This window comes from Mobula birostris, chromosome 26 (assembly GCF_030028105.1).
Source record: "Mobula birostris isolate sMobBir1 chromosome 26, sMobBir1.hap1, whole genome shotgun sequence".
NCBI lineage: Eukaryota > Metazoa > Chordata > Chondrichthyes > Myliobatiformes > Myliobatidae > Mobula > Mobula birostris.
This window is the reverse complement of record NC_092395.1, coordinates 620,725-634,947: the sequence shown is the minus strand read 5'-3', so window position 1 is coordinate 634,947 and position 14,223 is coordinate 620,725. Positions and strand designations below refer to the sequence as shown.

Genomic DNA, 14,223 nt, shown 5'->3' with positions numbered 1-14,223 from the left:
TTTATAGAGCTGCATCATTACATCGCGACTCTTAAACTCTATCCCTCGACTTATGAAAGCTAACACCCCATAAGCTTTCTTAACTACCCTATCCACCTGTGAGGCAACTTTCAGGGATCTGTGGACATGTACCCCGAGATCCCTCTGCTCCTCCACACTACCAAGTATCCTGCCATTTACTTTGTACTCTGCCTTGGAGTTTGTCCTTCCAAAGTGTACCACCTCACACTTCTCCAGGTTGAATTCCATCTGCCACTTCTCAGCCCACTTCAGCATCCTATCAATGTCTCTCTGCAATCTTTGACAATCCTCTACACTATCTACAACACCACCAACCTTTGTGTTGTCTGCAAACTTGCCAACCCACCCTTCTACCCCCACATCCAGGTCGTTAATAAAAATCACGAAAAGTAGAGGTCCCAGAACAGATCCTTGTGGGACACCATTAGTCACAATCCTCCAATCTGAATGTACTCCGTCCACCACCACCCTCTGCCTTCTGCAGGCAAGCCAATTCTGAATCCACCTGGCCAAACTTCCCTGGATCCCATGTCTTCTAACTTTCTGAATAAGCCTACTGTGTGGAACCTTGTCAAATGCCTTACTAAAATCCATATAGATCATATCCACTGCACTACCCTCATCTATATGCCTGGTCACCTCCTCAAAGAACTCTATCAGGCTTGTTAATTGCTTTTGTGATAACCTGTTGTACCTGCAAACCAAGCTTTTCTGATTCATGCTCAAACACTCCCAAGTCTTGCACAACAGCACACTCCAAGCTTTCACCATTTAAATAATAATCTGTTCTACCTTTCCTTCCAATGCGGACGACTCGCGTTTCCCAATGCTGTATTCCAGCAGCCCATCCCTGCTCACTGACTCAGGGATGTGGAGGCTTGGGAGAGGGTGCAGAAGAGGTTTACCAAGATGCTGCCTGGATGAGAGGGCATGTGTTATAAAGACAGGGTGGACAAACTTGGGTGATTTCTCTGGAGTTGTGGAGGCTGAGGGGAGATCTGATAGAGGTTTATAAGAATATGAGAGGCATTGATAGTGAGGGCCAGTATCTTTTTCCTAGGGTTGAAATGTCTAAAACCAGGGGGATGCATTTATGGTGAGAGGGGGAAATTTCAAAGGGGATGTGAGGGGCAAATTTTTTTTACACAAAGGGTGGTGGGAGCCTGGAATGCCACTGTCTGGGGTGATGTTAGGGACAGATATATTAGGCACTTCAAAAAGTAACGTTTAGATAGGTACATGAATGTGAGGAAAGTGGAAGGATATGGACATTGTGTTCACAGAAGAGATTAATTGGCCATTTAATGACTAATTTAATTGGCTGGGCACAACATTGTGATCCTGTGCTGTACTGGTCTATGTTCTAGTGTCACCAGCAAACTTAGGAATGCTTCCAAATGATTAGTGTATATCCTGAATAGTGGTGGACACAGCACGAACTCCTATGTCACTCTGCTCACTACTCACTGCCAACCAGGGAAGACCTATTTATCCCGAAGTGAGTATCGAAGTGCTGCGCTTTGGGAAAGAAGTGAATGATATTTCGGTCCCAGGTGGGTTTACCTGATATCCTGTCACTGCAATCAGGGAAAGCGGGCTTGAGTCCAGTGTCCTCGCACGAATCTCGTCCCTCAGTCACGTTTCGTTGCTGTCTTCTGGGATCTTGCAGTGCACACTGATCTTAGGACAGCTGTGGTAGGGTCACCTACCCCTCTGAAGACTAGATTTGGAGGGGGTGGAGACAGATGCATGAGTCAGTGTCACAGTTCATCCCCAGCAGCTGCTAACAGGTTTGATCTCTGGGCTTTTGCCTGAGAAACACAGGGACCAATTCAGTAAAGGACACTGTTTGGTCTCCCTGAAACGTGTTGGTCTCCCAGCACCTCGAGATATCGGTAAGGGAAAGCTGCCGACTTGCACATTCCAGGCTGTTAGAGGACGTGCTGGGAGACGCACTGATGCCCGGTGCAGATAATGTGTAGGCTCTGTGGGGAAAGATCACTGTCTGGGCTCCTTCAAGTACTGCATGTGGAGGGGCTGAGATGGGAGGGTAACTCCCTGAAACACTTCAGGGGGCACATGAGTGCCAGTTGTGCTGTTTTAAAAAAAACATTGTGAACTACTAGATAAATGCCAAGAGTTTTGCACTGTGATCATTTATAGCTGTTTTATTTATAACCAAACTTCATTCAGGTACAAAAATTGTGCAACTTGGTCACTGGTTTCTTCTTGATATAGGAGTGACAACACTTCAAAGTAAATTTATTATCCAAGTACACATACATGTCACCATAGGAGTGAGTGAGGGCCTCTGTCGGTCAGAGTTGACTGCGGATATTGCATCCTAGATGTCTATATACATAAGCCTGGGCAAAACAATATGGAGAGCGAGCTGTTGCCCGTGTAGATACGCCAGCCTGGGCAAAACGACATGGAGAGTGAGCTGTTGCCCGTGTAGATACACCAGTCTGGGCAGTACGACATGGAGAGTGAGCTGTTGCCCGTGTAGATACACCAGTCTGGGCAGTACGACATGGAGAGTGAGCTGTTGCCCGTGTAGATACACCAGTCTGGGCAGTACGACATGGAGAGTGAGCTGTTACCCATGGAGAAACACCAGTCTGGGCAGTACGATATGGAGAATGAGCTGTTGCCCGTGTAGAAACGCCAGTCTGGGCAGTACGATATGGAGAGTGAGCTGTTACCCGTGTAGATACACCAATCTGGGTAGTACGACATGGAGAGTGAGCTGTTGCCTGTGTAGAAACGCCAGTCTGGGCAGTACAATATGGAGAGTGAGCTGTTGCCTGTGTAGAAACGCCAGTCTGGGCAGTACGACATGGAGAGTGAGCTGTTACCCGTGTAGAAACGCCAGTCTGGGCAGGACGATATGGAGAGTGAGCTGTTGCCTGTGTAGAAACGCCAGTCTGGGCAGGACGATATGGAGAGTGAGCTGTACTGGTGTAGATACACCACTCTGGGCAGTACGATATGGAGAGTGAGCTGTTGCCCGTGTAGAAACACCAGTCTGGGCAGTACGATATGGAGAGTGAGCTGTTACCGGTGTAAAAACGCCAGTCTGGGCAGTACGATATGACGAGTGAGCTGTTACTCGTGTAGAAACGCCAGTCTGGGCAGTACGATATGACGAGTGAGCTGTTACTCGTGTAGAAACGCCAGTCTGGGCAGTACGATATGGAGAGTGAGCTGTTGCCCATGTAGAAACGCCAGTCTGGGCAGTACGATATGGAGAGTGAGCTGTTGCCTGCGTAGAAACGCCAGTCTGGGCAGTACGATATGGAGAGTGAGCTGTTGCCCGTGTAGAAACGCCAGTCTGGGCAGTACGATATGGAGAGTGAGCTGTTGCCTGCGTAGAAATGCCAGTCTGGGCAAAACGATATGGAGAGTGAGCTGTTGTCCGTGCAGCAGGCTCCCCCTCTCCACCCGTCTGGTGAACCCAAAGGAACGGCAGAGACCGATATAGTTTGGTACCCAAAGAGTTGCAGGGGTTGCCAGTCAGCATTGAACTCAATGTAGGACTGCCTTAGGGATTTTTCCTTGGGGTTTACTCCCAAAGCTTTCCCCATAAGTGGGTATAGCCGCAAGGCAGCGGAGGTTTGAGATTAGATCTTTTAGATGAGCTGCCGACTGTGGCTGACGAGCTCCATTTGCCCGAAGTGATGGGTTTTAAGGCACCAGTAACCGGCCTTTGCCTCTTCTCCTGTCAGTAGAAACTATTCTTCTGGGTTCAGTAGTGAAGCCACACGTGAAGGCCAGAAGCTGGACTTGGTTGTCAGAGGCTATTTGAGGCATGCGCCATTGGGAGCGTTTAATAGGTAGCAGTAGTTATTTTTACATTTACCCCCCCCTCACCCCCCAAATAACAACGTTAAGGAGCAATATGTCACCATATACAAAACTAACATTCATTTTCTTACGGGCGTTCACAGTAAGTACAGAGGAAGGCAATAGAATCAATGAACAATTAGACACAAAGACAAATAACCAATGTGAAAAGAAGGAAAATCTACAATTACAAATAAATAGATAAATGATATTGAGAAATTGAGTTAAGAGTTCTTGAAAGTGAGACCTTAGATTGTGGAATCAGTTCAGAATTATGGTGAGTGAAGTCATCCATGTTAGTTCAGGTACCTGGTGGTTTAGGGTAATGACTGTTCCTGAACCTGGTGGTGTGGAACCTATATCTCCTGTACCTCCCTCGTAGTAATGGGAAGAGAACGTGGACTGGTGGTGTGGAACCTATATCTCCTGTACCTTCCTTGTGGTAGTAATGAGAAGAGAACGTGGACTGGATGGTGCAGTCCGTGATGGAGGCTGCTTTCTTGTGGCACTGCTCCATCTAAGTGTGTTCAATGGTGGGGAGGACTTTGCCTGTGACGCACTGGGCTGAACCCACTATGTCGCAATAACTGAGTGACTTTAAGTTCTTTGAGCCAGCCAGGAAAGCATGGGAGAGGTGCCATCAGGGTGCTGTGTTAAGTGGGAAGTACTAACTGCGGCCCTCAGCTCACAGAGGGAAGAATGTGTAAGTGCTGGCTGGATAACCATGGCGTGTGAGTTGCTGAGTTATGTTCTTGTTCCTTTTCAGTGCGATGGATGAGGGGAAAAGAAGTGGCCCTCACTGTGAGGACGAGAGACCAGGACCTGGGGCAGGGGGTCCGAGGGAGACTGACCACCCACCCCTGTACAGGAATGGGGATCACCACCAGGACCAGGAAAACTCTTCAGACAACACCATGAGGAGGGAGCCCCCAGCGATGACTGCACTGAACAACTTAATGCAGATAAAGTGTGCAGCTCCCAAGGTCACCGAGCACGGGGAGCAAGTTATAACAATCCGCCTTGTGAATGTATTGGATCCGGTCTCTTCCAGCTCGAGACATGTTTCTGTCCCAGGCAATGGTAGGTCAGAGGCATCCAGGAGAGAGGAACGAATGTTGTTGGAAGAGGGAGACATGGGGTGGACGTAAGGTGGGGATAGGTGAAACAATGGGACAGTGATTCCAACATTGGGACAGCTGGAAGGAGTTTGGAACTCCACCATGGACGGTCCCCAGCCCGGCTGTAGAAAGAGCTGCCCGGCTGTTGGATACGGGGTGAGCAACCCCATCCCGCAAAAACCCAGAGCTACAGAAACGCCAACAGAAGTTCCAAAGACCTCGTCCCTGGGAGAGGAAGGATCCTAGAAGATGGACTACACCTGGGGACAACTTGACCAAGGACACAAGTCTTTGTTGAGCTGCTGTTGGTGGTCAATGACCCAGTAAGGGGGATGGGTTTGTGAAGAAGAAGAAAGAGGCTGGGAACTTTGGGAATCAGACAGTAAGACATAGGAGCAGAATTAGGCCACTTGGACAATTGAGTCTGCTCAGCCATTCCGTCATGGCTGATTTATTAACCCTCTTAACCCCATTCTCCTGCCTTCTCCCCGTAATCTTTGATGCCCTGACAAATCAAGAACCAATCAACCTCCAGTTTAAATATCAGAATCAGAATCTGGTTTAATATCACTGGCATGTGTCATGAATTTTGTTGCTTTGTGGCAGTTGTACATTGTAATGTTTGGTAATAAAGATTATAAATTATAAAATAAGTCGTGCAGAAAGAGAGGAAGTGTACTGAGGAAGTGTTCGTGGGTTCATTATCCACTCAGAACTCTGGTGGCAGTGGGGAAGATGTTCCTGAAATGTTGAGTGTGTCTTCAGGCTCCTGTACACCTCCCTTGTTGGGAGCGATGAGGAGAGGGATGTCCTGCGTGATGGATACCGCCTCCTGCAGCTTTTTCTGACCCTGTGCAGTGGCCTTCCATTGCAGATGGTGATGCAGCCTGTTAGAATGCTTTTCACAGTACATCTGTAGAAATTTGGGAGAGTGTTTGAGATACAAATTCTTCTTAAACTACTAATGAAATATAGCTGCTGTTGTGCCTTCTTTGAAATTATATCAATCTTTTGGGTCCAGGATAGATCCTCAGAGGTGTTAGCACCCAGGAACTTCCCTTTCTTTCCACTTTCCACGTTCACCCTTTCCACTTCTGATCCCTCAATGAGGACTGCTGTGTTTTCCCTCGCCTTACCCTTCCGGAAGTCCATAATCAATTCTTTGATCGTACTGATGTTGCGTGCAAGGTTGTTACCGTGACACCACTCAATCAGCTGATGTATCTCGCTCCCGACCACCACCTCGTCACCATCTGAAATCCTGCCAACGACAGTTGTGTATAACAGGGACTCCAAACCTGGGGTCCATGGACCCCTTGCTTTATGGTATTGGTCCATTGCATAAAAACATTTAAGTACCCCTGGTGTATAACATACCCAATGATTTGGCCTCTTTTCCCATCTGTGCCATCTTTTCACGTTAAGTATCAATGATTAGATGATGGAATCAATAGTTTTGTGACACTTTGTGACCAGAGCAGGAATTGAAGCATAAGCTGCGATTGGGCAGCATCTGGGGGGATGGAGTGGTCAGTGGTATAGGGGGAGAGACCCTGTATCAGTCTGTCCACCACCCCTTCCCCTCTACAGCTGCTGGACAACCAGAAGTTTGTTCCTGGAAACAGTTAGTCCTGCGGGATCTCGGTACAGATGTGATTTTAAACAAAGTTTCAGCCTGTGCTACAACAACAATCTGCGTTTGTTGAGTTACCGTAACAGCGGGGATCCAGTGGAGAGGCTGAAACATTGCCCGGACGATGGGCCCAGGCTCCAATGCCTCTGGGCTAGGCTGCCCATTGCCAGGGGTTTGCCAGAGATGATGAGTATTGTTTACCGGCAGTGGGCAGAGATCCGGCCTCTGTTGGGAGTCTGGTCAGGGGTGGAGCTGCGATTGCGCTTCTGGTGGAAGAGCATGTCGTTGTGTACTGCTGGGTCCGTGTTCCACTAGGCTGGTTGCTGACAGAGTGTGGATTCCTGTGTCTCTCCAGTCCTCTGTGCACTGACTTCCCCCCACCCCCACAACCCGTCTCGTATCTGTCTCCACAGTGCAGTGTCCGTGCACTGACCTGTCACCACATCCCTGTGTCTGTGCTCTGACTGCACCCCCCCCCCCCCCCCCGGGGGCTCTCCTCTTTCATCAGAAGCTGCTGCCGCACCGTTGTTGCCCCGGGACAAAGCGAGCACCTCTCACAAGTTCGCCACAGCACTCACCAACCGACAGCGAGGGAACGAACCTTCGTCCGTCCCGGCCAACTTGGACAGTGAGTACCCACAGACGGTTGGTCCCTAAAACCCGCACCTTGTGCCTGAGGCCAGAGATGTGTTGGCTTGACCCAGGATGGCACTGATTTGCAGCCCTGGGGTTGGGGGTGGGATGTGATGTATGCAGCCCTGGGGTTCTACGTAAAGCCTGCTACACACTGCCTTATGATTCAGCATTGCCGCTGGGCTTCTGGGCAGGGCTTGTTCTGCATGGATGCTGGATGCGGCATTGTGCTTAGACAGTAGGTTTGAGCAGATCTGACTGTGCACAGCTGTGGGTTTGTTATAGAGATTGCGTTATGTAGCCCCAAGGGCTGGTGTAACATGGCCCCGGGTTGCAGTACAGACAGGTGTTGCGAAGGATGGGGATGTGGGTGCTGTCATCAAGTCGTTGGCGGGAGGTCTGAGTATAATGATTACTCAGTGTCTGGAAGGAGAGATTTAACTGAACTGGATATGGACCAAGTCTTTTTTAAATCTGACTGACCCATGACACCATTGCTCAGAATGACCAGTGTATTTCCTGCTTCACAGCTCTGTCCATACATCAACTAGCTGCCCAGGGAGATCTTTCCCAGCTCAGCTCCTGCCTGCAGCAAGGTGAGTGACAATATCATCTATTGCTGAATTCTTGTGATCACGCCATCACTGAATTTTCATCAAGCCCTGGAGCTGAAAATGCTGCACTTTCATAATTTGGGTAATGAGGCTTTCCTGAAACAGTTGTAGGAAGCTGTCAGTCGGGTGATGTGGAAGTTGTGGCAAGGCAAGGGTTAAGATGATGTCCAGCAAAGTTTAGTTTACAGGTGGTGTGCAGTCAGTCCAGGCAAGAAAGGTCTTTGAAAAGCATAGCTTTCCTCTATATAGCAAGGTACCAGAGCCGTTTGTCAAGACATTATTGAGGAGGCGTACAGTGCTATAGCAGGTAAGGTACCAGTTCATTGTTCAGCGGTCTGGACAGTGTCAACCGTGGAGTTAGGCACATGGAAACAGGTTGCTAAGCTGTCTACTGCGTTAGCAATCAGGATTCAATTCCTGCTGCTGTCTGTAAAGTGTTTGTACATTTTCCACAGTCTCTTCCCACATGACAGCATGAAAAAGACTTGCAGGTTAGGCTGTGAGCTGTGGTCATGCAGTGTTGGCACTGGAAGCATGGCGACACTTGGCGGGCTCCCCACGCGCATCCTCGGACTGTGTTGGTCATCGATGCAAACTATGTACTGTATTTCACAGTACATATAACAAATAAAGCTAATCCTTAATCTTCCTGGGTTCATTCCCTTTGCCCAGGCCCATTTCCCTCTAAACATTTCCTAAGCCAATAAAAATGAACTCTTGGCTGTGTTGTGGCCCTTGTTCGTTGTCTGCCTGCGCTAGGCTTCCTCTGTAAGAGTAACTGTAACATATATTCCACAATCTGCTATTGTCTTTTCCTTTCTAATACCTCTACATGTGTGTTTTGAGTTGATCTGTCTGGATTGCAAGCTAAGTGAGGCTTTTCATTATATCTCAGTACATTTGATAACAATAAACCAATTACCAATGATCATGTAACTGTCCAAATCTGGAGACATCTGTTCAAATCCCACCACACCAGTTGGTGAATTTAATTCTGGTGTGAGGGAACTCTGTAACCCAGCCTCCGGGGTGGAGAATTCCAAAATTCCCATTCCCTCTGGTTGAGGGAATTTCTCGCCACCTCGGTCCCAAACCACCTTCCTTTTTTCTGAGACTGATCCTGGGTTCCAGATCTGCCATGATCTTAATGACAGAACAGACTCAGAGGCCCAGATATCTTCCTCCCCCATGTATTACCAATACTCTTCTTCCTGTGATTAAGGTGATGGTCTTTGACTTCAGTTGGTCTCTGGCCCCATTGGTAGAGAGTGAGATTTTAAAGTTTGGTTTTCTTAAAAAAACTAAATGAGAAATTTTCAATTTGTTCCATAAATGCAAAGTCAAAGTAAATTTATTATTAAAGTACGTATATGTCACCACATTCAACCTTGAGATTTATTTTCTTGTGAGCATTCACAGGAAAATAAAATGCAATAACTTATGAAAAGCTGTAAGTAACAAGGACTGACAAACAATCAGTGTGCAAAAGACAAGTCATGCAAATAATAATATAAGTAAATAAATAAAACTGAGAACATGAATTGCAGATTCCTTGAAAGTGAGTCCATAGGTGGTGGAGTCAGTTCAGAGTTGGGGTAAGTGAGGTTATCCACACTGGTTCAGAAAGCTGATGGTTGTAGGGTCGTAACTGTTCCTGAACGTAGTGGTGTGGGACCTAAAGCTCCTGTATTTCCTGCCCAGTGGTAGTAGCAAGAAGAGAGCATGGCCTGGATGGTGGGGAACTTTGAAGGAAGTTGTTTTCTTGTGGCAGCGCTCCTTGTAGATGTGCTTGGTGGTGGGAGAGCTTTTCCTGTGATAGACTGGGCCCCTGCAGATGGAAACAAACCTTTGAGAAGTGTCTGGGTGTACACCTGTTTAGCCATAGAGGATCTTGGTCAAATGTTGGATGTTGGGATCATTGTGACAGAGGGCCTACTGCTTGCTGTGGATTACTGGGACAAGATCGTCTCTTTTGATGCAATACTTGCTCTAACACTTCTATTACTTTTGTATGCTTCTAATACAAAAGATATTGATGGATTTAAAGTGGACTTTAACTGATGTCTGGTTGATTAGTAGAAGAGGTCTGAGGTGTGAATGGTGTAAGTGTGTGTTGCTGTTGTCCCGTCCCCATTTATTCGACAGCTACTAATCTCATTGACCCACAGTAACCACCTGCTCTTCAATATTTGGTGTTTTCACTAGTTAGTCCTGGGACGGAGAGGTTTGCTGGGCTGAGTCTGGTCATGGTTAAAAACTACTGCTTACACCAGCTTTCTCCTCTGTCTGTCAGGGAGCTCGCTACTCAATGCGCCAGACGAGCGGGGCTTCACACCGCTAATGTGGGCCGCAGCGTTTGGAGAGATTGCTGTCGTGAGGTTTCTGCTGGAGATGGTGAGACCATGGGAGCAGAATGAGGGATTCCACCACTCAACATGTTAAACTTACCCATTCCAAGTCCTGCATTCTGATATTGAAATTGCCCTTCACCCTAAGCTATGCCTTGATTTCAGGACCTTCCATACCTTGTTGCATTAACTAGTTTGGAGTTCAATCCCCATGTCCTCTGTAAAGAGTCTGTGTGTCCTCCCTGTGAACAGTGGGTGTCCTCCCAGAGTCAAAAGATGTTCCAGTTCGAAGGTCAATTGGTCATTGTAAATTGTTCGAGGATTGTGTTAGGGTTAAATGGGGGTTGTTAGCAGCACAGTCTGAAAAACCTATTCCGTGCCGTATCTAAAAAAAATAACGTCCTTGTGTTTGCTGTCTTCAAGATGTTCCACTGATACTGACTACATTCCCTAAGGTTAGGTCCAATACCACCCTTCCCTAGTTGGAATAGCTACCTGTGGTTTAAAAACTTCTCCTTCATCTGCTTTAAAAATGCCATTCTCTTTGACCCTTTTACATTGGGATGGTCCCAGATGAAACAGGTTAAGTTGAAATCTCCCACTACTGCAACCCGATTATATCTGACCAGCTGTCTATGTGAGTGTGCATTGCAACCCCAGTAGCCTGGCAGAAAAATCCTACTGAGGAAACCATAATGAAGTATCGTTCATCTGATTGAGATGGTGTTGGAGTATCTACACACCATAAATGGCCACTCGTGTGTCTCTGCTCATAGAACATAGAGCAGTACAACCAGGTACAGGCACTTCAGCCTATGATGTTGTTTTTAACCCACTCCAAGATCAATCCAACTCTTTCCTCCTGCATACCGTACATTTTTCTTTTATGCATTTGCCTAAGAGCCTCTTAAACGTCCCTAATGTATCTGCCCCTATCACTGCCCTGGCAGCATGTTCCATGCACCCATTGCTATCTGTGTTTTTTAAAAAAAACTTCTGACATCACCCTCTTTTTCCCTTCAATCATGCCCCCTTGTTTTAGCCATTTCCACTCGTGAAAAAGGTGCTGACTGTCCACTCTAGCAATGCCTCTCATCATCTTGTACACCTCTATCAAGTCTCTCCTCATCATCTTTTGAACAAAGGAAATAGGAGCAGGAGTAGGCCATCTGGCCCGTCGAGCCTGCTCTGCCATTCAATAAGATCATGGCTGATCTGGCCATGGACTCATCTCCACCTACCCGCCTTTTCCCCATAACCCTTAATTTCCCTACCATGCAAAAATCTATCCAACTTTGCATTAAATATATTGACTGAGGTAGCCTCCACTGCTTCATTGGGCAGAGAATTCCACAGATTCACCACTCTCTGGGAAAAGCAGTTCCTCCTCGTCTCCGTCCTAAATCTACTCCCCTGAATCTTGAGGCTACGTCCCCTAGTTCTAGTCTCACCTACCAGTGGAAACAACTTTGCTGCCTCTATCTTATCTATCCCTTTCATAATTTTAAGATCTCCTCTCTTTCTTCTGAACTCCAGCAAGTACAGTCCCAGGTGACTCAATCTCTCTTCATAGTCTAATCCCATCATCTCTGGAATCAACCTGGTGAACCTCCTCTGCACCGTCTCCAAAGCTGGTATATCCTTCCTCAAGTAAGGAGACCAGAACTGCATGCAGTACTCCAGGTATGGCCTCACCAGTATCCTGTTCAGTTACAGCATAACCTCCCTGCTCTTAAATTCAATCCCTCTGGCGATGAAGGCCAACATTACATTTGCTTTCTTGATAGTCCGCTACACCTGAAAACCAACCTTTTGTGATTCATGCACAAGCACTCCCATGTCCCTCTGCACAGCAGCATGCTGCAATTTTTTATTATTTAAATGATAAACTGCACTTACATTTTTCCTTCCAAAATGGATGACCTCGCACTTACCAACATTGTACACTCCCAGACCCTTGCCCACTCACTTAACCTATCTATATCTCTCTGCAGACTCTCGGTATCTTCTGTACAATTTGATTTTACACTCAATTTAGTATCATTTACACTCGGTCTCCTCTTCCAGATCGTTAATGTATATCATGGACAATTGTGGGCTCAGCACTGACCCCTGTGGCACACCGCTCACCACTGATTGCCGACCAGAGTAACACGCATGTATCCCAACTCTCTGCTTTCTATTAGTTAACCAATCCTCTATCCATGCTAAAACATCACCCCCAACTCTATGCATCCTTATGGATGTCTTTCATGTGGCACCTTATTGAACGTCTTCTGGAAACCCAAGTAAGTAACATCCATCTGTTCCCCTCTATCCACTGTGCTCGTTATATCCTCAAAGAACTCCAGCAAGCTTGTCAGACAGTTTCTACCTTTGCTGAATCCTTGCTGCGACTGCCTGATGGATCCACTTCTTTCCAGGTGCTTCACTATTTCTTCTTTAATGATAGATTCCAGCATTTTCCAATGACAGATGTTAAACCTACTGGCCTATAGTTAGCTGCCTTTTGCCTACATCCTTTTTTTTTGAACAGTGGCGTGACATTTGCCGTCTTCCAATCCGTCAGGACCTGCTTAGAGTCAAGAGAATTTTGGTAAATCATCACCAAAGCCTCTACTATAACTCCTGCCATTTCTTTCATTACTCTGGGATGCATTCGATCGGGACCAGGGGATTTATCTATCTTCAGGCCCACAAGTTTGCTCAGCACTACCTCTTTAGTGATCGCTACTGTATCAGGTCCTCACCTCCCATCGTATCCATAACATTTCTCTTTGGCATGTTAGATGTGTCCTCCACCATGAAGACCGACACAAAATAGTCATTCAAAGCCTCGGCCATTTCCTCATTACCCAATACCAATTCCGCCTTCTCATTCTCCAAGGAACCTACATTCACTTTAGCCAAATATCGTTATATTTCTCTTCCTTTCCCCCTCTTGAATGGCTGCCTGAACTACAGTTCCACAGTTAGGTTGCTCATCCTTCCTACAGCCCCCAGTCTCATCCACACAGGGAACAAGAATCTCAAACCTGCTGGACAAGCTCAAGGGCTGAGGCTCCTCCAGCACTGTCTCTTGGATCCCACTACCCACCTCACTCGCAGTCACACCCTCTTGTCCCTGATCACAGTCTGAATTTGAGGCAGCTGATCTAATGGGTGTGACTACCTCCTGAAACAGAGAATCCAGGTAACACTCCCCCTCCCTGATGTGCCGCTGTGTTTGAAGCTCAGATTCCAGCTCATCAACTTTGAGCCTGAGTTCCTCAAGCAGACAACACTTGCTGCAGATGTGATCACCAGGAACCATAATGGAGTCCACCAGCTCCCACATCATACAGCACATCAACCCTTTATTTAATTAGCTGTAATTTAGTGACTTTTTAATTGAACCACGACAAGAGCCTTACCTGCTACTCACCTGTGCCTCCTCGCCAAAGCCTCGAGTTCCCACTCCTCACACAATGGCCACTCTGCTTTGACCCTGTTTTACTTTTATTTGCTCTTGCTAATGAATCGGGAATCGATTGGTCTGTGGCTAATGTGCTGAGCCCCATGAAACACTCCTTTTTTTTAAACTCTTCTCCCTGACATGTGCGAAGCCTCCTCTCTCTTCGAATTGATTGGTCCACTGCTAATGCTGCTAAGAGAAAAGCCCCAGCTCACTGAACCTCCTTATGTCGTGGGGAACAGTTTGGGTGGCTGCGAAGGAGTGAGCTCATCGCTGATGGGTGCAGAGGACAGACTCGGTGCCACAGGTTGCCTGGAGCTGTGATCGCATCTGTTGTTGTTGCAGGGAGCTGACCCAAGCATCCTGGCAAAGGAGCGGGAGAGCACGCTGGCTCTGGCCAGCATCCAGGGCTACACGGACATTGTCTTGCTGCTGCTTGAGCATGGAGTGGACATCAACATTTACGACTGGGTAGGCTATGGATGGTCAGAGGTCACGCTGTTTCTCTGTTACACCATGAGGGGCTGAGCTGATTCCGTTGCTGTTCGCACCAGGC

At 47.3% G+C, this 14,223-nt stretch overlaps 1 protein-coding gene across 3 annotated transcripts in view; it reads left to right on the top strand.

The window, feature by feature from the left end:
• rfxank (regulatory factor X-associated ankyrin-containing protein) overlaps positions 1-14,223 on the top strand; it is a 30,656-nt gene that overhangs the window by 7,569 nt on the left and 8,864 nt on the right. For all 3 annotated transcript variants that reach the window (XM_072244437.1, XM_072244436.1, XM_072244438.1), the window contains 5 exons: positions 4,634-4,947; positions 7,127-7,246; positions 7,782-7,847; positions 10,159-10,259; positions 14,013-14,138. In XM_072244437.1, the coding sequence (XP_072100538.1) occupies positions 4,638-4,947; positions 7,127-7,246; positions 7,782-7,847; positions 10,159-10,259; positions 14,013-14,138 (723 nt within the window). In that variant the 5' untranslated portion in view covers positions 4,634-4,637. The remainder of the gene's footprint in view (positions 1-4,633; positions 4,948-7,126; positions 7,247-7,781; positions 7,848-10,158; positions 10,260-14,012; positions 14,139-14,223) is intronic.